Raw genomic sequence first — 20,776 nt, forward strand, 5'->3', positions numbered from 1 at the left:
GAGGCCGTAAGAACGACGCTGAAGAAAATTACCCGATACAAGAACATCGCAGAGGATAACACTGAAAATTCACGCAGAAGGCACTGCGACAATGTTGCTTTCTGAATAAAATTAGCCACAGAGACAAGAACAAAAAATAAACGCCTAAATTTCACGCAAAACGCTATATTAGAATGCTTCCCCAAGTCAAAGGATACACCATAAGTCGGTTTACGAAAAAGGAAAAATGAACGCGCACCCTAGACGGAAGACCACAAGTCTTCAACATGGTCAAACGCAAGCAAAGTTAACACAGACACAGAAAGGACCACAGATAGGATAGCAGCCGTTACGTCAACTAGAGATCACAGCTGTAGCAGCATCTTTCTTGCATAAAGTGCAGTAGAAACCAAGATACACACTCCAAAGTACAATCAAATCATGCGAGTCGCCTACTTCTACTTAATTTACAGATGCTTGTGTGATGTTCAAGCGTGAAGAGTACTAATACATTTGCTGCGCTAGTGGTAGCCTGTATAAAAATGTTACTTGTAGGTAGAAAAGGTACACAAATAGTCATATCAGCTTCTGCTTGATCCAATTCTGTCCCCAAGGATCGTTTGTGGGTCGAGGGTTGACAGAATTTGGGGCATTGACATACCACCAGATACAACAATCTCTGCAAAATATGCATACAAATATGTCAAGTCTTTTTTTGGAAAGAGTAACTACACATCCCTATTTCTTGAAGCAGAAGTATCAAATGGGGCAGAAAGAGGAGAGACTATGAATTACCAATGCCTTCACGCACAGAAAGATTCGGCCTTATGACATCCTTTGAATTCACCATGAAGATATCACCAATGTAAAGATGGTTGGTAGGGACATAGACGCAGTAAAGATCTTCTTGACCAGAATAACTCTGCAACAACATAACAATGAGATAGATATACATAGACAAAACTCTGTTACCTTAAACATCAGATATAATAGCAGACCAAAGAAAATTAAACACGTCATCATTACAATTCTTCCTGGCCCGCAACTTAGATAGTTAGATTTGTTTACTTCACCCAAGTTGTCAGGACAATTGAGTTTCGATCTTACAAGAAATGAAACTTAGCCAGAAATACTAGGTAGCATAACTGCAGCACATGCATAAAACAAACAGCATAGCCATAAAAAAAATGTAAAGCAATCTCATCTGGAGCAATAGTAAAGAGTCCTGCAAACCTGGAGCGATACTGATGAGGTAATGAAACCAAACGCGTATTCTCCAACACGAGGATGCCTTATGATGACTACTTCCTTGAATGCCTGCTTGTTCTGATCTGTAGAAATCAACCAGAGTTTATTTAGCACCTAGGTAAATCCGATTGAATCCAGCATGATGGTAGGTTTACCTGGTGATATTGCAGCACTTATTTGCTTGGATGCATTGTAGATATGTCGGACAAGTGGCATGTGCTTAATAATCCACTCGCCAAGGCTAAGGACTGATGCTCCAACCCATGATGACATGAAGACTCCAATAAAAAATATAAAAGTAACAGAGGTGATGAAGCCAAGACCTGGGAATTCATCAGAGCACAAATTGAAATTATAAGCTGGACAAGCAACCGGTATTCTTCCCAGTAATGGCAAGTTACCGTATAACAATAATTTTGCCTACACAGCTAGCAAGCTAAGTTTACCAGATTTATGAAAAAACTGACAATCTAATTCCATGGTGTATACTAAGCATTCGAACAAGTTAGCACTTGAAGTTTTAGGTTCAATAATGCACATATACAGCTTTTATTGTACACTATATAAAACAGCAAAGGACAAATTGTAACACTGTAGTCTAATAAGCCCCAGCCAAACTAAGGCAGAACGAAGGTGCTTCTTTTTCTTAAAGAAGAGAAAAAAAACATAATATGAGATACCAACCATTCCGAATTACGATATTCTAATACAAAAAATGGTTAGTTCACATACCAAATATATTGATTCCCAGCTGAGCATAGATTGGTGAAAAGAATCCATCAACAAAATGAACGAACCACCAGGTGATGTAGAATGTTATTGCTATGGGGAAGAGAATTACACTGGAAGTATCAAGGCAAAGAAAATGAACACATAAAAATGTCTTAGTATATGCAGGTGGCACGTGGAAAGAAAGAATCATCAAACATCATTGCAAAGTGTTTCTGCATAAGAATGATACATGTAAAGCCAAAGTCATGGCTGATCATGGTTCATGTTTCCATGTTTCAAATGTTGAATTATCACCGGGAGCTATAAGGCAAGTGGCAAATGTGTAGATCCTTTATACCAAGCAAGAATCTCTTGATGTTCTCTTGATTTCTCCAAGGTGGTGTTCTTTTTTCAATTGAAAGAAACAAAACTCAGACTCAAAGAAACAAACATCCCACCGTTCCTACTAGTTATACAGTCTCGTAGATCTTATTGCATCACCTGACTAAATGACTTCCTACTGGCTACTCTATAGGTGGATAGATGTTGGTATTTAGGAATATCATAGACATTTTCTTCCAGACTTTTGAAGTGGTCCCCAATTCATGCTACAATATATGTCCACAGCTACCAGGCAATACATTACTCCCTCCGGTCAAAAATACTTGACATTTTGGACATAACATGGTCTCCAATGTGTATCTTTGACCACTATTTTCTACTAGAATATATTTATAAAATCAAATAAATTTATGAGTTATGAAAGTATTTTTCGAGCCAAATATTTTAAAAGTTATTAATAGTCAAAGTTTGAACCAAATATTTTAAAAGTTATTAATAGTCAAATAACATATGATTTTCATGTTTCTAAACCAAATATTTTAAAAGTTATTAATAGTCAAAGTTTGAAAAGTTTGACTGGATCTTGTCCAAGACGTCAAGTATTTGTGACCAGAGGGAATCCAAAACAATGAATATAAAACCTAGCATATTATCTAGTAGGAAACATATGATTACTATTTCAATGCTAACTGCAAGCAGAAACAAGAAAACATATGATTACCATCCAGTCATGAACTTCTTTGAAGCCCAACTGCGGATCACCTTATGGAAAGCCTGTATTGCAGAAAAAAGGAGATGGAAAAATCAACATTAGCTGTTCTTGCTTCAGCAATACAAAGTGATACCTAATCTGGAGAACATACTTTTCTCAGTTTCTGCAAGGCAAGTATCAAAGAGGAAAAGGAAGAGTAGGAACAAAAACATTCCACTTCAATTTTTGCCAAGTGATGATTATTTGAAATTGCAACTCACCATCCTAAACGTTCTAGGCAATTGGCAGCTTAGGGATTCATACAAATTCAAACCAAATAAATATTTTACATATCATCATGTTCAAGTGGTAAGACCATGACATATTCCTCGCAGAAAAAAAAAACTGAAGCAAAGTCTTCTCAGCTATCCTTTCTAAGCAGTTAAAATACGCAAGATCAACATGACAACACTATCCATCATCTAGTATCGATATCCTAAGCTCCCAGGTCCCAAATGCGACACTGAAGCATTTCCTATGACATAAACCTCTGGTAGTTGCTACTAGTTTCATACCGCTAACCACAATCTACAACAGTCTGCCGGCTGAAATGACGAGAACAACACAAATCGCACGCTAGCCTCATCAAATTAGCCGAGCTGCAATTGAATGATAGGGAAAACCCTAAGGGATCGAGTGGGGAGGGGGCCGAGTCGGGACGGGAACGGACCTCGCGGCCGGAGGAGGAGAGCGCGGCGGAGGCGGAGGAGGATGAGGGCCTGTCCCCGTCCTCGTCGCCGTCGCCGGGGGCCGAGCCACCGCCGCCGCCGCCGACGGGGATGAGGAGCTCCCGGTCGCGGTCGCGGCCACTCAGCGGAGACTTGTCGTCGCCCATGGGAACGGGAACGGGCTCTCGTTGCCGCGGCGGCGGTCTCCCTCTTCCCGGCTCAGGTCCTCGCGCGATCGCTTTGGGATGGGATTCGGCTCGGCACGACGCACGAGCGAGGAGGCAGAGACACCTTTTCTTCTTCTTCTTCTTTTTCCGTTTTTGAGCAGTAACTCGTACTGTTTTCGTTGGCACCGGTGGAGCCGCTCTCGCTCGCTCACCGCCACGCCGCGGAATGGAGGCTCGGGCCCAGCCACTTCATCTCGCACGTACATGTGGGTTTCTCATCCTGAGGGTACGTGTCATCTGCGTACGATAAAGAGTGAAATGCATAGTGGGTTCTGAACGTGTAGCGTAAGGTCACTGATGCCCTATTTATTTTTTATTTTAATTATAGATTTTAACTAAAAGTAAAAATAAAAATAACGGTCATAATCTAAAAATTGATTCTAACCATTCACAATCCATGTATATTATGAAATACTACAGTCTATAATTAGACAAGAAATAATTTCTTCACATAATTCATATTGTAATAATTTACAGTTAAAATAATTATAACCTTAGTCCATATCTTCGTGAACTCTCCAAGTGAAGATAAGGGTCATTAATCTTTTTAAGTGCCTCGGTGGGCCTCCTAATGATAGGGTGTTAGTAGCTTTAGAAAAAAAGTACAAGTGATCTTTACTATATAAAATACGAGTTGGTTTCTATATCACTTCTTTCTCTGCTCTCCTCTTATCTAATAAAAACCCTTAAATTTTGAATGATTTATCCACTTTTTTCATCCACTCTTGTTATGTAGCCTCTCTGCCTCGTTAACGGTAATGAATATGCGACCCTTTTACTAATAAAAATAAATAAATAAATATAAGAAAAATTAGCGGATAATCTTCTCTATTTTTGGACATCATCTGAAATCAAACTACGACATCGCTCCCGACGTATTCGTTCGGCAGTGCTCCTATGGCATATCTATATCTCCATACCTTGAGTTTGTGACTGATGTTACCGTGCCCAATATCTATATTTCCTTGCAACTTACATGCACTTAGAGCCTGTTTGGTTAAGTACTTCAGCGTGCCACGACTATAGTTAGGTATAAGTTGCAAATGTGGCATGTCTAACTTTGAAATAGTTAGATTGTTTGGTTGGTTACCAAGAATTAGCATAGTTATAGCAAATTAGATAAGGCTATTGTCTGGATGATTACCACGAGACGTGTCACAAGTTTGGTAAAGATACATGGTAACTATTTGGTTTGTAGCCAAACCTAGATACACCCACTTCAATGTATGAAATGGTGAGGTTACCTACCTAGACTCATACATGCCAGCCTGTACTGGTTAAACATGTATTTAATAGTGATCAAATTAATATAGTAACAATGAATCAACTAATGTGACCGGTCCATTTAACATAAACTTAACCAAGTGCATATACAACTAGCTACAATCCATAAGGTTCATTCACTAGGTTTACAAGAATACATATATCATAGCAAGAGCATGATAGCTATTAGAGGAAACTTTACATGGTAGGAGCATGATGTAACTTCTCTTACATCATAATAGTGGATGGTAATATTAGTACTACTACCCTCAAAGCATTTGATAGTTTTTTGGAGCTAACGTCGAAAGTTGACAAGGTTCCAACATAAGCTAATTAGTACATCCATTATGTGTAGCAGCAAAAGAAGTTCAACAAAATACCAAAGAGAGCAGCAAAAGGTCAACAAAAATACCATAGAGTATGCAATGCGACCTATCGGTGGCAGACATCCTGCTTGCACAAGAACTGATACACCCAAATCTCCAAAGTTGTGTCACTAGCTGAAGATAGGAAACAACGCATGCCTTCATTCTCAAGACGTGACAAGTATTGACCAACACTGATCTTATCAGGAGTAGCGATTGGCAATTTCTCCAGCTTCTGCCACTATGCAGCATGAGGGTCACTAAGTCGTGGTACTTGGGGTGCAGGTGGAGGGTTAAGGACCTTTACTATTGCCTTTATTGTGGTGCTGATTTCTTCAGTGGCATCTGTGAAAGAACTCTTAGACTCCAGCTACCTCTTACTAGGAGATTTTACACCTCTCGGGCGCTTCTTGAAAGATGGAGGTGTGCTAGAAGAGCTATTATATGCAGTACTAGGTGTCATTTTAGGACCTATAGGTGATGTTAATGTGTTAGAGTCATTACCACTAAGGACACTAGTTGGTGCATAGCAAGACATATCATTCATCTCTTTCGAGTCATTGTCTTTGTATTTAACATTGACAAGGGAACCATCAGCATTGCTACCTAAGAAAAGCACTTCCATCTCATGGAAGTATGTGATGGGTTTACAAAGCAAGCGCCTACCCATATTCTGCATGTAAATATATGACAATGAGTTATGTTTCTATATGTAATTTGTTTGAAAGAATATTTTGTATACATACGTTGAGTTGGGTTTTTTCAGACTCAAATATAGCCAGTTTGCATCTAGTGGCATCAAAATCATTGCTACTCTTGTTTAAAGATGTCTCAACTATCTTCCAAGTCTCTTCGTAGTGTCTATAATGACGGTAAACTTGTGAAATTGTTACCTCCATAGTAAATGTTTGTTTAAGGCATCAGCACACTTCATGTGGTGTTGCTTTTTTTCCAAACAAAGCATTCATGTTGATCTTTCTTGTACTCAATATACCAGTCTAACATGAACTTAGTTTGTTCATCCTCCCAACTGATAGATCTCTCACAAAAACACTTCTCACCATCCACCTTCATTTTTCCCTTTCCCATTACTACTTCAGTTAGGAGAAGGAAAAGTAATATTAGAATGTAACACAATAGAAGTAATTAATAGAGAAAAAGTAAAACAAACCACATTTACATGAGCAAATATATTAAATCAATTAAAGGCTGTGCAAAGCAGCAACATGTGCTAATGAATATTAGAACTAACAAGTACATAAGCACAATATACTAACTAACTATGGCGCCCTCAATGTTGCACACTCTTATGTCCGCCTCTGAAATAAATGCTCTGAGTTTATCTTCCCAAATAGTTTGTGCTAGCTAGTCTCTTTTAAGTATCCAAGCCTGGCTCTCATGATGTATATCACAATAGATCATATTGCTCCTTGGTAGGTCTTTGTACCAAGAAGCATCATCGTAGACATACTCATCATCACCGTTGTCTAGTATCCAATTGTGAAGGGTACAACATGCAACCGCAATCTTCACTTGTGTTTTCAAAGGGAAATTTGGTTGACTTGTTAGGATGTTAAATCTATTCTTCAGGGTGCCAAATGCTCATTCAATTGTTGCCCAAATAGCTCCTTGTAATCTTCTGGTCCTCTAGCACCTTTATATTCTTTAAGGTGATAACGGACACCACATCATGGAGGTAGTATGTTAGGTCTTCTTGCATATCCAACATCAGGTAGTAAGAATTTTCCTACAACATGAGCATGTCCCCTAAGGTTAGTAATGATCTAATATAATTTTTTAATCAACTTGGATGACTTAAAGCATCTTCTGGTATTTTGAGGCCACTGGGACGACTTAAAGCTTCCTGAAGCACATATGAATCATGGGCTAACCCCTCCCATCCAACAATGTCATAGATGAACCATAAGTCAAAATCAACGACTGCGAGGAAATTTTGAGTGGGAATGAACTTTCTACCCCTAAACATGTCTTGCATATGTGCAAGGATAGACGTTGGTACATGAGTACCATCCAAGGCTCTTATGCATCTCTAAGAGAAGATAAATGGTGTTCCATTAGATGAACATGCACTTTACACCTATGATTGGAAGTCTAGCGCAAGGAATACTATGATTGTACCTCAGAGTAAGGGTGGAATCTTCCTAGGTTACTTGTAATCTTTAGATGTGTTTCAATGTTTCTGATATATATGAGTTCCTTGGCGAGTATACCAAACGCATCTAGAACAACATTGATATATCTACTAACTGTCTCACCCGATTGATTAAACTCGAAACCAATAGCTCTATTAGACCACTTTTATCCCACAACATGCATGAACATTGCAACCTATTCTTCCACTGTGACATGCAAGCTGTCCCTCAAAAGACCACGTGATATGAGATGACCACAAAGCCGATGAAAAGCGGCTTTTCACATGCACAGCTCTGAAATACAGTGGGCTTCAATATCATTATACAAACGATTTAGCCATGTTTCTCTCGACACGTCTCTATCCAGTAAGAGAGCATATGCTACACTTTCTCTTTTCCTTTTTCACATGTTAAGCAAATGCAAGTAACTGGTTATACACAAGATAGCAGTAGCGAACAACCTTTTCCTCCATATATAGTAATGGTAATAGTAATTGAAGTAATATTGCAAGTGTTGCTGCTTCCTTTGGACCATCTAAGTAATGAATTTTTATTTAGAAAAATGCAAAATGTCAGCTCAAATTAACCATATCGTGAGCATGCTACAAAAAATACCAGAGAGCTCAAGAGCTCCAAGGTCACCCATCTACTAAACATCCATGATAAATCAGGAAAATGGATGGATTTTACCACAGATCTATAATGACGGAAAGAGCAAGAGAGAGGAAGGCATGCAAAGACAACCACAATCACATAGAAAATCTCATGTCAGGATGGCAATGGGGAATATAAGGGGGAAAAGGGAGTAGCAATGGGGATTAGAAGGGAAAAAATATAAACGAATTACCAAACAAGAGCAAGTTGGAAGCACATACCTCAGGGAGGAGAGGGGCTGCACTGTGAGATTGCAATGGGGCTTAAAAGGGAAAAGAAAAGAATCACCAAACAGGATGCAATTGGATGCACATACCTCAGGGGGGGGGGGAGGGGCTACACTGCGAGGATGGCAATGGGGATTAGAAGGGGGGGGGGGAGATAAAAGAATCACCAAATAGGATGCAGTTGGATGCACATACCTATGAGGGAAGAGAGAGAGGTTGCACGATGAGCACTATCCAAATATGGTGCTGGTGGAGGAGCAGATCTAGAGGGGGATTTGGAGGAGAGTAAGAGATGGATTTATAGGATGGAAAATGAGAGGGAGAGGGAACAAGGAGAGCTACAAGGTGGAGTGACTCTTCTCTACTTCACACCAATGTTCCTCCACTTTGTGTTAATATTCTTTTGGGACTTGGGACGGTGACCATAGCATGCCTTTGGGCTCTACATGCAGCGTGTGCCTAAGCAGTGGCAGATGATTTTAGCACCGCAACTGTGCCAAAAAATTCTTTGGCAGATCCACTAACTGGTGCCTAAGTTTCTACGACGTGCCAAAGTTCGATAGTGAAACAAACAGTAGGCCAACCTAGTGTGGCATGGCTAACTTGCGATGCGGCAAGTTGTGGCTTCAATCCAAACATGCCCTTAACTAGTGTAAATGAGAATTTGAGTTACCCTCCACCTAGGCTCTCAGCGCCGATGTGGCATTGCCAGTGTGGACTCACGAGTCACGTGAGCAGAACGTGAGATAGGGGTGGTTGGTGTAAATAAGCACGTGACCCTTGAGCTCACCCCTTTTCTCACTATCAACACCTCTTGGGTTGTGATGATCGGAAGGTGAAGAGAAGGGCAAGCTAGGCAGCAGCGATCGTAGATTGTTAGAGGCGATCGGAGACCATCTAGTTGTCGCGAAGGGGCGAGGGGCCATGGGTGATTCTGGCAGGACATGGAGATCTCTACGACAGGCTAGCATGGCCCTGATTTTTCCAAAGCAAGGGGAATTGCCGCTGGTGTATGGTAAGTGTAGTCGTGCCCTAATCTATATGTTTTTAGTGGGCAACCCGATTGCAGAATTGCCCAAGGTGATGAGCCCCAAGGTGAACTATGTTACCAAGAAACAAGCTGAGAAGCTGTCTGAGTTCTATATCAATCTCAAGGCTATCAAGAACAAGGAACATGGAGCAGAAAGGGTGGTGCATAGTTCAGATAGTGATAGTGCCGATAGTGTGGATGATCCTGACTTTGTTGACAATGATTATGAGGTAGAAGATGGAGATGATGACCTCTTTGTTGATAATGTTGATGAGCAAGTGACCGATGAGGGTAGAGCCAAGGGCAAGAAGATACCCAAGGGGAAGAAGAAGAAGAAGGCATCAAGAAATAGTGATAATGGAAAGAACCAGTTGCACATGGAGATGAATTGTGTGCAAATGATGAATGGCTGGAGTTACCTGAATCAGATGAGGAAGGCCAACTTAGGATCAACATGAAGTCCTTCATGCTAGAGGATGTGAACAATCCAATATTCAAAGTGGGTCTGACATTTCGAGGTGCTGAGAAAAGCTGTTACAAAGTACAGTTTGAAACATAGAGTTTAGATCAAGATGCCAAGGAATAACAGAACAAGAATTCAAGAACATTCTGCAGATGGCTGCCCTTAGTATTTATATGCTTCAAATGATAGCAGAGTCAATTGTTTTATGGTGAAGACCTATGTTGGAGAGAAGCCAGAAGCAGTGGGTGCTCAAAAGGTGCACAACTAATTTTGGCTGGGTAACGTTTGATTAGTATTTGCTAATGAAGCTGTGAGGTCCTTAAAAATAACAGAAGGAGGAAGCCTTTCGCACGTCTCAGATACCCATTTTTGTTGGTAGCTTCAAATTGTTCAGCTTTTGTTGAGTTCTTGTAGAACAGAGGGAAAAAAAACAAGAGCAGCCACGGGCGACACTTGATTAGTTCCTCAAAATGTGTATTATAAAGTTCCGATCCAACTCCTCTAATCCAAAATCGTGAATACCATTTATAGAAATTGTTCCTAGTATAACCAGCATTGCAGAGGGGAAGCCTTCTCATGCTAGAGACGCAAAGATAACCACACGTATTTTACCATGCAATGCAAAGAGCAAATTATTAGGATAATACAGCTCCTGTTACATTGCTTTCCTCTTTGCAAAAGAAAAAAATGGCAATCCCCTTGCACGCATGTAATGCACAGTGAATTGCTCTTCCCTGTACATCGCCAAGGTGCCACCTTGCCGTCAATCCATTTCTAACTTGTACTCAAATATCCCGGAATGAAGAAACAATGTTGAATCAGGCACATCATGTGAACATATACGATGATTTGCTAAATGGGAATGTTCTTGCAATAGTATAAAGGCAAAATTGCCCAAATACCAGTATAGAGCAAGCGAGATTGCAAGGTTTGCAACTATCATACATAGCATCAATGGCTGGTCCATGTACACATACAGAATGTGAAAGGAGCCCCATGGTTCCACATCATTTACATTGCAGGGATACTGAATTGATTGGGTTACAGCGCAAATCAAATTGTATGTTTTCTCATCTAGCGTTACTGATAATGTTTACTCAACCGTGACGAGATCAGCAACAGACGTTGTAGGAACACGAACACTGACCTCTCGCGAGTCACGACCTCAGAGTCTGGAAGCGAAGTGCTTCCTCTTCTCCTCATCGCTCTCCTCGACAAGTCCAACTGACCTACAGGCTTCAGGGTACATGGACATCCTTATGGACGCGTACAAGCTCCCGTCCCACTTCCTCGCCGCGAGCTGCTCGGCGAGCTTGAAGGCCTCAGCTGCCGTCTCGGCCGCACCGGGGCAAACAACATCCACGATTCCCAGCTCCTTGCCCTCCGCAGCTCTGACCTTCTTGCCGCGGAGCACGACGTCGCGTAGCGCGTTGGCGGCGGTGATCTTGGCGCGGAGCACGGCCATGAAGTAGGGCGGGAGGAGGAGGCCGATGTCGACCTCGCTCATGTAGAGCACGCCGCGGTCCCCGCGCATGAGGCGGTAGTCGTGGCAGAGCGCAAGGAGGAACCCGCCGGCGGAGGCGTGGCCCGTGACGGCGGCGACGGTGGGCATGGGGAGCGCGAGGAGAGCTGCGGCGAGCGGGCGGAGCGCGTCGACGAGCTCCCCGAGGCGCGCGCGGGAGGTCCCCGCCCAGCCGATGTCGAGCCCGTTGGAGAAGAAGCGGCCCTCGGCGACGGTGACGAGGGCTGCGCCGGGCCCCTCCGAGGCCGCGGCCGCCGCGGCGGAGGCGACGGCGGAGCGGAGGGAGGAGATGAGGGGGTGGCCCAGGCGGTGCTCGCCGTCGCCGGTGAGGATGAGGACGAAGACGCGGCCGCGCTGCTCCAGGGTGCACATCGTGCCGGCGGCTGGGTTCTGTCGTGGTCGGTGTGGATCGCAGAGAGCCGGGTTGCTTGGAAGGCCTCACCTCTCACGCACGTCGCGAGACTCGCAACTCACAACTCACAAGTAGCCAGACTGGTTTTAGGCTCACCTCTGTTTGGATTGGTTACGACTTCAGAGATTTTAGCGGGTTAAAAAAGCGGGCCGTGGTTGTTGAATTTTAATTATTATTTTTTATAATAAATTTTTAGCATATAAAAAATTAGAAAATTTTAGTTTAGTTTTTTCTTAGCTTTTAGTTTATTTCAATCATAATGTTTACTCACCTAACTAAAAACTACCAGAAACAAGACTAAAAATCAACCTCTTAAATAACTTCTGTCTTTTTTTCAAGGAAAAGAAGAAAGAAAACCTATCCAAGGGCCTTAGTGGCAGCCGACGAACGCTCGAACGACGGGAGATTATTCAATTTGCCGGACGGACGGTTGGTTTAGACAATGGACTAAGCTGGAATGGATGACGGAAGAGGCAAGAACTAGCCATGTTGGTATTAACGTGTCCATGTTAAACGTCTGCATTTTGGAGTTGTCGCAATAAGCATCGGTTGATTCGGCCATGATTAGGCAGTTTGCCACAGTTCAGAAGAGTCGGTTGCAGTTATTATATAGTGCTGAGTAACCGCTACCGTGTGCATCTCGACAAGAAGATAAATTTCAGCAGATCAACCTGCATTCAGAACTTGGGCAAAGGCCTTCCAATCACAGATTTTGCATCATCCAACATATATGATCAGTCGTCCTGTCAAGTAAATGTACATATACTGAAACGAAGCTGACTGTCGAAGCGAAAATTTCTAGTACATCAAGCACAAGAAAATGCATAGTTCAGAACATATCGGTTTTACAAGAACCTGGCAAGAACACTGGAAATCACATTGTTTGTTCACGGCAACTGGAAACCATCTGAATTGTATGTGATATTCCATATCAAAAGTATTGAGGTACAAAAGGGGGGCTAACCTACTACTGTGCAGCAGCATCTGTTAGCTTCCGAAACGTATGGACTTCGCCATGGGAAACACAAAAATCAATTCTCACAGGTAAGACCAAGGGTATAGTATCAACTGCAACTGCTCACCTCATTACCAAGTCTCTCCCTGCCAATATTATCAACTAATTTCTAGAACGCTTGAGTCAATGTAGTGTGCACATTTTCTGGCACGACTACCAAACATCAAGCAGGCAACTCGAGCTTCACATTGTTCTTCCAACTGCAATGATCAACATTAAATTGTGAATAGCCAAGGACTAGTATGCTAAGGATATGTGATAATAGTATGCAGTTTACCTTAAGAAATAGTAGTAAAAGAAATCAGCATACAAAGCTGTCTGCACCAAACCAGCAAGCCAAGCTGAAAGAAATAGACTATTAGAACACAGTAGTTCTGAAAAAACATGTGAGACAAACACTACCATAGATACGTGTCAACTTACGGATCCATCTGCTGTGGTGACCCTCCGTGAAATAACGATAAATCCAGTTTAGAATGTAGAATGCACGGTAGGCCCTGCGAAAATAAGTACTGTGTGACTATAAACAGATAAAGTAGTTAAAGAACTGAGAAGCCTGAATAAAAATTTGATCTTCTAAAGAATTTGTTTTGTGTCTCAGAATGCTGTTCTCTTCTGAGATAATAAACTCAGATTTTGTGCACCAAACTTGTATCCCTGGAAAGAAGAATATGCTATAATGCACACTAACTACAAACCACAGCCCAAGTCTAATTCAAATATGGTCAAAATACAAATTAAAAATGCAAGGCAAAGAGTGGGCCTACAAAGTTAGGGCTAGAAACTCAGGCTCGAAGGTGAAGTTTTGAGTTCAAGCTACAAAGCTACTCAGTACTTACTACTCACTACCTTCGTTAACAACTTAAGCACAATAGAAAAATAAGCACTGATAGGGCAGCGGCAAGCAACAAGCTCCCTCCCTCTGAAATTCAAACTGAAATAACACATGATTATCCATTGCTATATTTCTAAAGCATCAATTGGACACTGTCTCTTACTCTCTTTACTTCCAGAAAGTGGAGAATGCCGTACAACAGTTAATTGTGTGTCATATCATGGTTAGATATCTAAAGAAAAGATATCACTTTGCTTCATACCATAGTCTGAAGTTCTTTCGTAAAACATAGGTTTATGCCATTTATTGTGGCATCTTTAAATAGTAAATGTTGCAAACATTATCTTTCATGACTACACCATAGGACAGAGTTCAATGCAGCATGTGACGAGAACTGATTCACCTGTTCCTTGTTATATGGGCTTTACAACAAACACATTATGCAAAATAGTGAATTGCCTATAGGGAGTAGAAACTCATACCCGAGGAACAAAACGTATTGTCCAGTCAAGTTATCCACATTTCTGCTTCTCTGGAGTAAAACTAACTGCGGGAGAATTGCCACTGCCTCCAAGTATATTGAAAATGCCCAGCATATCTGCATAGTAACAGTATTTAGCCTTTTAGGATACTCACATGTGTCAAGTTAACGAATCTTTCGAACGATTTGACAACACTCAGCAAGTTCAATATATAATATCTTGAGAATTCTGATATGTTACCATTTAACTTACAATAAGGAATGACATTTTGCCCAAACAAGGCAGCTACTGACAAAAGAAGATATCCTATACCCTATAACAAAGAAAAATACCGAAGTGGCAAGAAATGCTGATTGATGTACACAGATGTGGACAGACGAAGTTTAGAAGTTATAAATGGATTCTAGAGTTAGATTCTGTTTGGTCTTCCCTTTACAATTTTGCACTGTAGAAATTACAGTGCCCTTCAGCAAGCTAATCATCAAGTTTTCTAATGTAATGTAGATTACTCTGTCAAATAGATTAACATGTCTACTCATAAGATGATTTTGAAAATTCGACAATCACCAGATAGTATCTAGCCATGTACACAAACAATCTGTCAGCTGCCTAACGTTGCCTATTCAATTAAGAGGAGCAGATGGCCTTTGACTGCATGATACTAAGAATCAGGTATGCTCCAATTGGATGGGTCATCAAACTGTGAAATGCTGGTGTTGTGGCTCCACCAGACATATTCAGCTAAATTGGTCAACGAAACTGTCACACATCAGTAGCAACAAGTTTGTCAAACAGATGTCAATTACATATGTTTAATAGGTTCTACCGTTCTAGTAACGAAATGGTGGCATGGACAAACATATTATGCAAAAGATGTCATGTTTCTCGAAGCACACAGATTTAACATAACTTAAAATTTCATTACAGATCACCAAGCACCACCAATTAAACAATGCAATGAATAATCCAGGCCAGATCAGATGATAGAAGACATTACCTCGCGGAAGGTGAACCGCTCGTTGAAAATCAGCGCGAGCACGAAGGCGGCAGCGACGAGCGCCACATGGCGGAAGGTGTCCTGATCCTTGTCGTACGTGCGCCGGACCTGCGGGTGGCGCCGCATGCACCACACGATCGCCGCCGAGCTGGTGATGAACACCACCTTCATCACCGAGTTGTAGAGCGAGACGTAGTCCGTGAACAGGTCCAGGTACCTCGCCACGAACACCAGCATGTACAGCTCCTGCGTCTTCCTCGACACCCCTGCGCTCGTGACCAGATCCGTGAGAGGCTGCCCCCCCCCCCCCCCGCCTAGCAGGCGGCCGAAACCCTGGCAGTGCTACGGCTTACCTGAGCAGGACTTGGTGGCGTAGATCTTGAGGAGGAGGATGAGGACAGAGAAGAGGTGGGTCATGTCCCCGAGGAACCGGAAGGCGTTCATGGCTGCGGCTGCGCCGCCGGCGGCGCAGCGGTTAGGGTTGGGGGTTTAGAACAAACAACTCCAGATGCGCAGGGAAATGGCGGAGACGAGGTGGGCAGGACGCCTGGACAGGAAGAAACGGGAAGGGAGGTGCGGTGCGAGCGTCGTGGGCCAGTGTGGACGGAGTCTGCATAGTGGGACCATATGTCAGTGAACGTAGGACCAGTGGAGTCGGTGTAGGAGGAATAGGAAAGAGAGGGATCTGCGAGCGACGCGTGGACAGGTGCGGACGGCGTGTGGGTCCCACAAGTCAGTTACAAGTGGCGGGGTTGTGGCGCCGTGAAGTTGGGGAAAAAAAATTCTATGCAGCACTGCTGCAAACTCCCCTTCGTACAGCACCTCACCGATTCACACCACGTGTCCAGAGTTGGAATCTCAAAGAAACTTTCTTCCCACCCCACAACTGAGCTCGGCTTGGGCCATTCCCGAACGGCTCAGAGCTGTAATCGTTGTTATTGGTTTCCTTCTCCCGAATCGAGATTATTGGCAATGGCGGGACAGGTCGACGACTTCTTCGACCAGATGCTCTCCACGCTACCCTCTGTGTGGGCCGATCTGGGCACCGACGGCAAGTCACCCTGGGAGCTCGCCGCGGGCACTGCCGCCAAAAACCCGATCGCGCAAGCCTTCGGTGATGAGTCGGTGTTGCTCGCGTCCCGCCTCCAGCAGCACCAGATCGACGGGGATAAGTCCTCCACGATCATGCTGCAGCTCAGCGACCTGCACTGCCATGACCTAGCTGGGGGGATCGGTGGCCTGCCCCCTATACGGCCGCTGCTTCCCCCATTGCAAATTCATAGAAACAACAACAGCAACAAGTTGGTAGTTTGATCGCCTCTCGCCGCTGCTAGCTATATCAGCTCCTCACCTCCCCCATCCACACAAGCTAGAAGCGGCGAGATGGCAGGGCAGTTGAAGGCCAAGATCCTCGCCACGCCCGCGGCCGCCGCGGTCGTCTCTGGTGGCCACAACCTCTGCGGCCAACGAGCCCATCCCGACGCCAACGTCGCCGTGCCGGCCTTCGCCGCTATGTTGGTTGTCGCCGTTGCCCTCGGCTACCTCTTCTGTTAGCCGGGCGGGATGTGATGCTTATTTTTCGTTTTCAGAATTGTTGTTTCCTGAGTAAGTCCGTGGTTGTAATTCATTTCCTGGTTCGAGGTTTGTACGTGGTGAGATTAAATTCATATCTTTTCGATTTATCGGTACTTTGCAATTTGCAAATGCAAGTGATAAAAAGAAAACTTGTCTGAAGTCTGCATATCTAGCATATGAATATGATGCTCACAACCTCAGCACATAGGTTGGTTGATAGTCCTGTTAAGCATTTGCAGAATGTAGAGCACTCTGTGACAACCATGACCACTCGATTGATCTCAATTTGGGAGAAGGAAATGGCTGAGTCGTTCGGGAATGGCCCGAGCCGAGCACGGTTGCAGGGTGGGAAGAAAGTTTCTTTGAGATTCCAACTCTGAACACGTGGTGTGAATCGGGTAGGTGCTGCACAAAGAGGAGTTTGCAGCGGTGCTGCGTAGAATTTTTTTCCGAAGTTGGTGTGGGTGGGGGGCAGCCGGGCAGGCAGTGAGCAGAGGTGACGTGGCGGGGCACCTCACCGGCGCGGGCGGTGACGTTACCTCTCCGGCTTTTCTCTCTGACTTGCACTTTGCATCGACTCACATGCCGCTGATGCTTCGCGTCTCCTACTCCTCCAGCTTATTAATCCACCGCTCTCTCCCTCCCTCCCTCTCTTCCCGCTCCACTCTCCACCGGTCTCGCCCGCCGCGAGATCCGACTCCGCTTCCAGAAGCTTCTGGAGGCCCGCCTCATGAGCGTCTGATCGGCCGTCGCCATGGGCTGCGCTGGATCCACTCCCAAAGTCAATGGTATCCTCTTGGTGCTTGCCCTCTTGATTGGATTCCTTTGATTGTGAATTGTAGGGTACTAAGATCCGATTTGAGCTGTTTCCAGGCACTGCAGTTGCGATCGAGTAGGATTAAATTGTTTGTTCATTGGTCCTCTTGGTTCTTGATTAAGTGAACCTTGTGACCGTTAAATCCCATAGCTTTAAGACATCAATTCACGAGACATGCAAGAATTCAGTTTCAAAAGTGTTGTTCAAGAGGAAATTTAGCTTATTGTCACTAGTGTTGATCAAAAGTGCTTTAAGATTTTCCTCGATGATTTTTTTTAATGAGTATCTTCGATGAAATTGTTCAATTTTGGTAAGGATATCAGTATAGTGGAGTCAGTAGTGGAAAACTCTTGCATCACGAAGGCCGTATTTGGTTAGTGGAGGGATAACATTATCTTGCTCTACAAGGCATCTGAAATGATGGTTATATTCCCTTGGAGGACAAAAGCTCTTTTGTTTGTACCTAATAAAAGCAAAGATAGGAATGTGAGAGCAATGAAATGATGGTTTATTCTCACCGTAGGACGAAAGAACTTTTTTATGGATTAAGTAAATTTTCTTTTTCAATTGCTAGTGCCTTATCTAGTTCGAAGTACTTTATTAGGTGCTGCATTTCAGAAAAGAAGCACTATTCTGTGCAAGTGCTTGTTATACTCGCTATTCAAAATTTATAGAATAACTTTGCATTCGCCATTGTGCAATTGCTTTAGAATTTAGATTGTTCAGTTACTGGTAATTTTGCTCACATTCTACATACCAAAGAATTGAACGAAGATTAGTTTAGCCTTTTCCTTTTCCTGTTCAGCAAATTATGAGACGTCCATTCATAATCTTGCTTGTACACTTGTGAAGAAAATTGTGTTGTTAGTTTGGCTTATGGCTAACTAAATAAAATAATCACAAGACTCTCTTACCTACTCCTGCGGCCAACCATCACTCTCTTACCAGCAGTTGCTGAATTCAAATTTCTGCAGACTACACCCTATGTCATAGCACCATGATAGCTTGATAGATTGTATTTGTTGTTCTTTCTTTTGGGCTTATTAGAAGAATTCTTTTACATCAAAACTCTGTCTTTGGATCTATACGATGATGACTCTTGAATACAGAGAACAGTAAGAAGCTGAAAAGGCCTAAAGCTTGGAAGCACACTCAACCGATTACACCAGCACAACTTAAACAGATGCGTGATGAATTCTGGGACACAACTCCGCACTATGGTGGCCAAAAAGGTTTGTTAAACTGTTTGGGAAATGCTGAACATAACTGATTTGTATGTTGATGTGTGTTACTTAATTCCTGCAACTTGATTTCATTTTGCCAGTCTCCAGTTATTGGTCTTCTTCTATCTTTTTTCAACGTTTTGATAATTACTGGCTTGTGTTTGGTTTGACCTGTCCAATTATTATCCTTAAACCCTAGGACTTTAGTTGTTCAATGTAAGCTCATTTCTTCAGCTAAAATTGATACTGAGCCCTGAATTAAGTGGTACTGGCTTCGTATCAAATAAGATCCCAGTCTTACTGGGGAATCTGATTCTTCAATGGCCCCTGTTTATCTGGTTCCCTTTTTGGATAATCTCCAGTTTGGTTGCACAAAAAAACAATCGGATTGTAATATAATCAAATTTCACGAGTTGTTAATACTGACAGAAATGCAGATTTGTTGTATAATCAGTGGTTTAAAGTTTGAAGACAAGTTTTTCAGTTTTCACTATGGAAAGACACATTCACAAGCATCACCTTAGTAATAAGTTACTATCTCTGTGTCCAGAAATTTGGGATGCTCTTAGAGCTGCTGCAGAATCTGATTTAGCCCTTGCACAAACCATAGTGGATAGTGCTGGAATCATCATTTCAAATCCTGACATGACGCTTTGCTATGACGAGAGAGGTGAGCATGTTTTATTCGCATATCCATGATTTTCCTCACGAGTTGTTCAAGACTAATAGTGACACTGAAAATTCTTGCAGGTGCCAAATACGAGCTGCCCAAGTATGTTTTGAGCGAGCCAACAAATTTGATCCGTGACGGTTGAATCTTGAGTGAAGAGTTACAGCATGGATAGAGCCACGTAAATTATGTGAATCGCTCATTCGGTCGCTGATTCTGCATTGTAGTTCTCGGAGACGATGAAGCTCCTTTTAGCACTGTATAGTTATTTTGTTGGCCGCTGCTGTAGAAAAATAGCGTCATTTAGCATCTTCGCATCTAAGTTAGTAAGTTGTGGTTGTTTGTACTGAAAATTAGCGAGTCCAGTTGTACAGACAATTCGAAGGTGCAGTGAAATGGCATCTTTGTGGAAAAAATAAAGGTCATGGAAATGCACCAGAGCAACAGTAACAGGAAGCTGCCAAAGAAACCAAGCTGGCAGGATAAGATTGATGATTAGAGAATTTTTATCATATTTATTCATAAATCATGTAGGACCACGCCTGTGCATGATCGTTCAGGCTTCTTAGAACCGCGCGGCATGATCTCGGATCTGATCTCTGACCGTCGAGGAAAGAATGGATCTGCCAAACTGGCATGGTATATTTAATCAGACACTGTTAAGAATAGGATCAGACAGTAGACAACTAGACACCCGTAGAGCCCACTCCGTAACAGCAGGACATGGCCAGTCCATTGTGGGGCCCAGATGATCGCTAATTTCGCCGGAGTACTGTTCAAGCTGGACCATTTCTGTGGTTCTTTCTCTACCTTCCAGAGCGATGCTGCCGCGTTCCTCCAACGTCCTGGGACTTGCAGAAAGACGGTGACAATCTCGGCGCAACAACGTACGCGTGCGCAGCAACTTACGGCATACTTATCCCAAATTTCGTGCCCAAATAGAGTACGCTGCAATGTACTTCGTTTCAACGTGACTGTCTTGATCTGTTGCTGCATGACAGACTGTGCGGAACGCCGGGATGCGTGATCGCGTGCGCCTGGACGCGAGGAACGGGACGGAGGCACGCGAAGTTGAGCCAGATGAGACTCGGAGTGCGTAGTGGTGGTTGCATATTGTTTCATTTGTGCACGGATTCCTCGCATAACT

The 20,776-nt window shown here is 43.1% G+C and overlaps 4 protein-coding genes across 4 annotated transcripts; 1 reads left to right on the forward strand and 3 right to left on the reverse strand.

Annotated features, from left to right (window-relative positions):
• Positions 1-351: 351 nt before the first annotated feature.
• LOC133885469 (protein LIKE COV 1-like) lies at positions 352-4,089 on the reverse strand. The gene is made up of 7 exons (XM_062325188.1): positions 3,702-4,089; positions 3,002-3,054; positions 1,960-2,069; positions 1,383-1,550; positions 1,213-1,310; positions 775-901; positions 352-658 (listed from the first exon to the last, which is right to left on the reverse strand). The coding sequence occupies exons 1-7, from the start codon at positions 3,864-3,866 to the stop codon at positions 561-563; spliced, it is 819 nt and encodes a 272-aa protein (XP_062181172.1). The 5' UTR covers positions 3,867-4,089; the 3' UTR covers positions 352-560.
• Positions 4,090-10,583: 6,494 nt separating this feature from the next.
• LOC133883837 (enoyl-CoA delta isomerase 2, peroxisomal-like) lies at positions 10,584-12,105 on the reverse strand. Its single transcript, XM_062323220.1, has one exon. The coding sequence runs from the start codon at positions 11,973-11,975 to the stop codon at positions 11,247-11,249; it is 729 nt and encodes a 242-aa protein (XP_062179204.1). The 5' UTR covers positions 11,976-12,105; the 3' UTR covers positions 10,584-11,246.
• Positions 12,106-12,796: 691 nt separating this feature from the next.
• On the reverse strand, positions 12,797-15,948 carry LOC133885796 (ER lumen protein-retaining receptor A-like). Its single transcript, XM_062325542.1, has 6 exons — positions 15,698-15,948; positions 15,345-15,610; positions 14,348-14,463; positions 13,454-13,527; positions 13,308-13,371; positions 12,797-13,230 (listed from the first exon to the last, which is right to left on the reverse strand). Exons 1-6 carry the CDS (start codon positions 15,786-15,788, stop codon positions 13,194-13,196), a joined length of 648 nt encoding a protein of 215 aa, XP_062181526.1. The 5' UTR covers positions 15,789-15,948; the 3' UTR covers positions 12,797-13,193.
• Positions 15,949-17,434: 1,486 nt separating this feature from the next.
• Positions 17,435-20,069, forward strand: LOC133885848 (uncharacterized). Its single transcript, XM_062325612.1, has 4 exons — positions 17,435-17,707; positions 18,846-18,968; positions 19,510-19,629; positions 19,710-20,069. The coding sequence occupies exons 1-4, from the start codon at positions 17,674-17,676 to the stop codon at positions 19,772-19,774; spliced, it is 342 nt and encodes a 113-aa protein (XP_062181596.1). The 5' UTR covers positions 17,435-17,673; the 3' UTR covers positions 19,775-20,069.
• Positions 20,070-20,776: the final 707 nt, after the last annotated feature.

Source organism: Phragmites australis, chromosome 11 (genome assembly GCF_958298935.1).
Source record: "Phragmites australis chromosome 11, lpPhrAust1.1, whole genome shotgun sequence".
Classification (NCBI taxonomy): domain Eukaryota; kingdom Viridiplantae; phylum Streptophyta; class Magnoliopsida; order Poales; family Poaceae; genus Phragmites; species Phragmites australis.

Coding starts and splice junctions, on each gene's coding strand:
- LOC133885469 (XM_062325188.1), bottom strand. CDS start 3,866: ATGGGCGACGACAAGTCTCCGCTGAGTGGCCGCGACCGCGACCGGGAG. Junction 3,055..3,701: donor TCTCCTCCTCCGGCCGCGAG/GTCCGTTCCCGT, acceptor TCTGCAATACAG/GCTTTCCATAAGGTGATCCG. Junction 2,070..3,001: donor AAGAAGTTCATGACTGGATG/GTAATCATATGT, acceptor TGATACTTCCAG/TGTAATTCTCTTCCCCATAG.
- LOC133885796 (XM_062325542.1), bottom strand. CDS start 15,788: ATGAACGCCTTCCGGTTCCTCGGGGACATGACCCACCTCTTCTCTGTC. Junction 15,611..15,697: donor CGCCACCAAGTCCTGCTCAG/GTAAGCCGTAGC, acceptor TCACGAGCGCAG/GGGTGTCGAGGAAGACGCAG. Junction 14,464..15,344: donor AGCGGTTCACCTTCCGCGAG/GTAATGTCTTCT, acceptor GTTACTATGCAG/ATATGCTGGGCATTTTCAAT.
- LOC133883837 (XM_062323220.1), bottom strand. CDS start 11,975: ATGTGCACCCTGGAGCAGCGCGGCCGCGTCTTCGTCCTCATCCTCACC.
- LOC133885848 (XM_062325612.1), top strand. CDS start 17,674: ATGGGCTGCGCTGGATCCACTCCCAAAGTCAATG. Junction 17,708..18,845: donor ATCCACTCCCAAAGTCAATG/GTATCCTCTTGG, acceptor TCTTGAATACAG/AGAACAGTAAGAAGCTGAAA. Junction 19,630..19,709: donor GCTTTGCTATGACGAGAGAG/GTGAGCATGTTT, acceptor AAATTCTTGCAG/GTGCCAAATACGAGCTGCCC.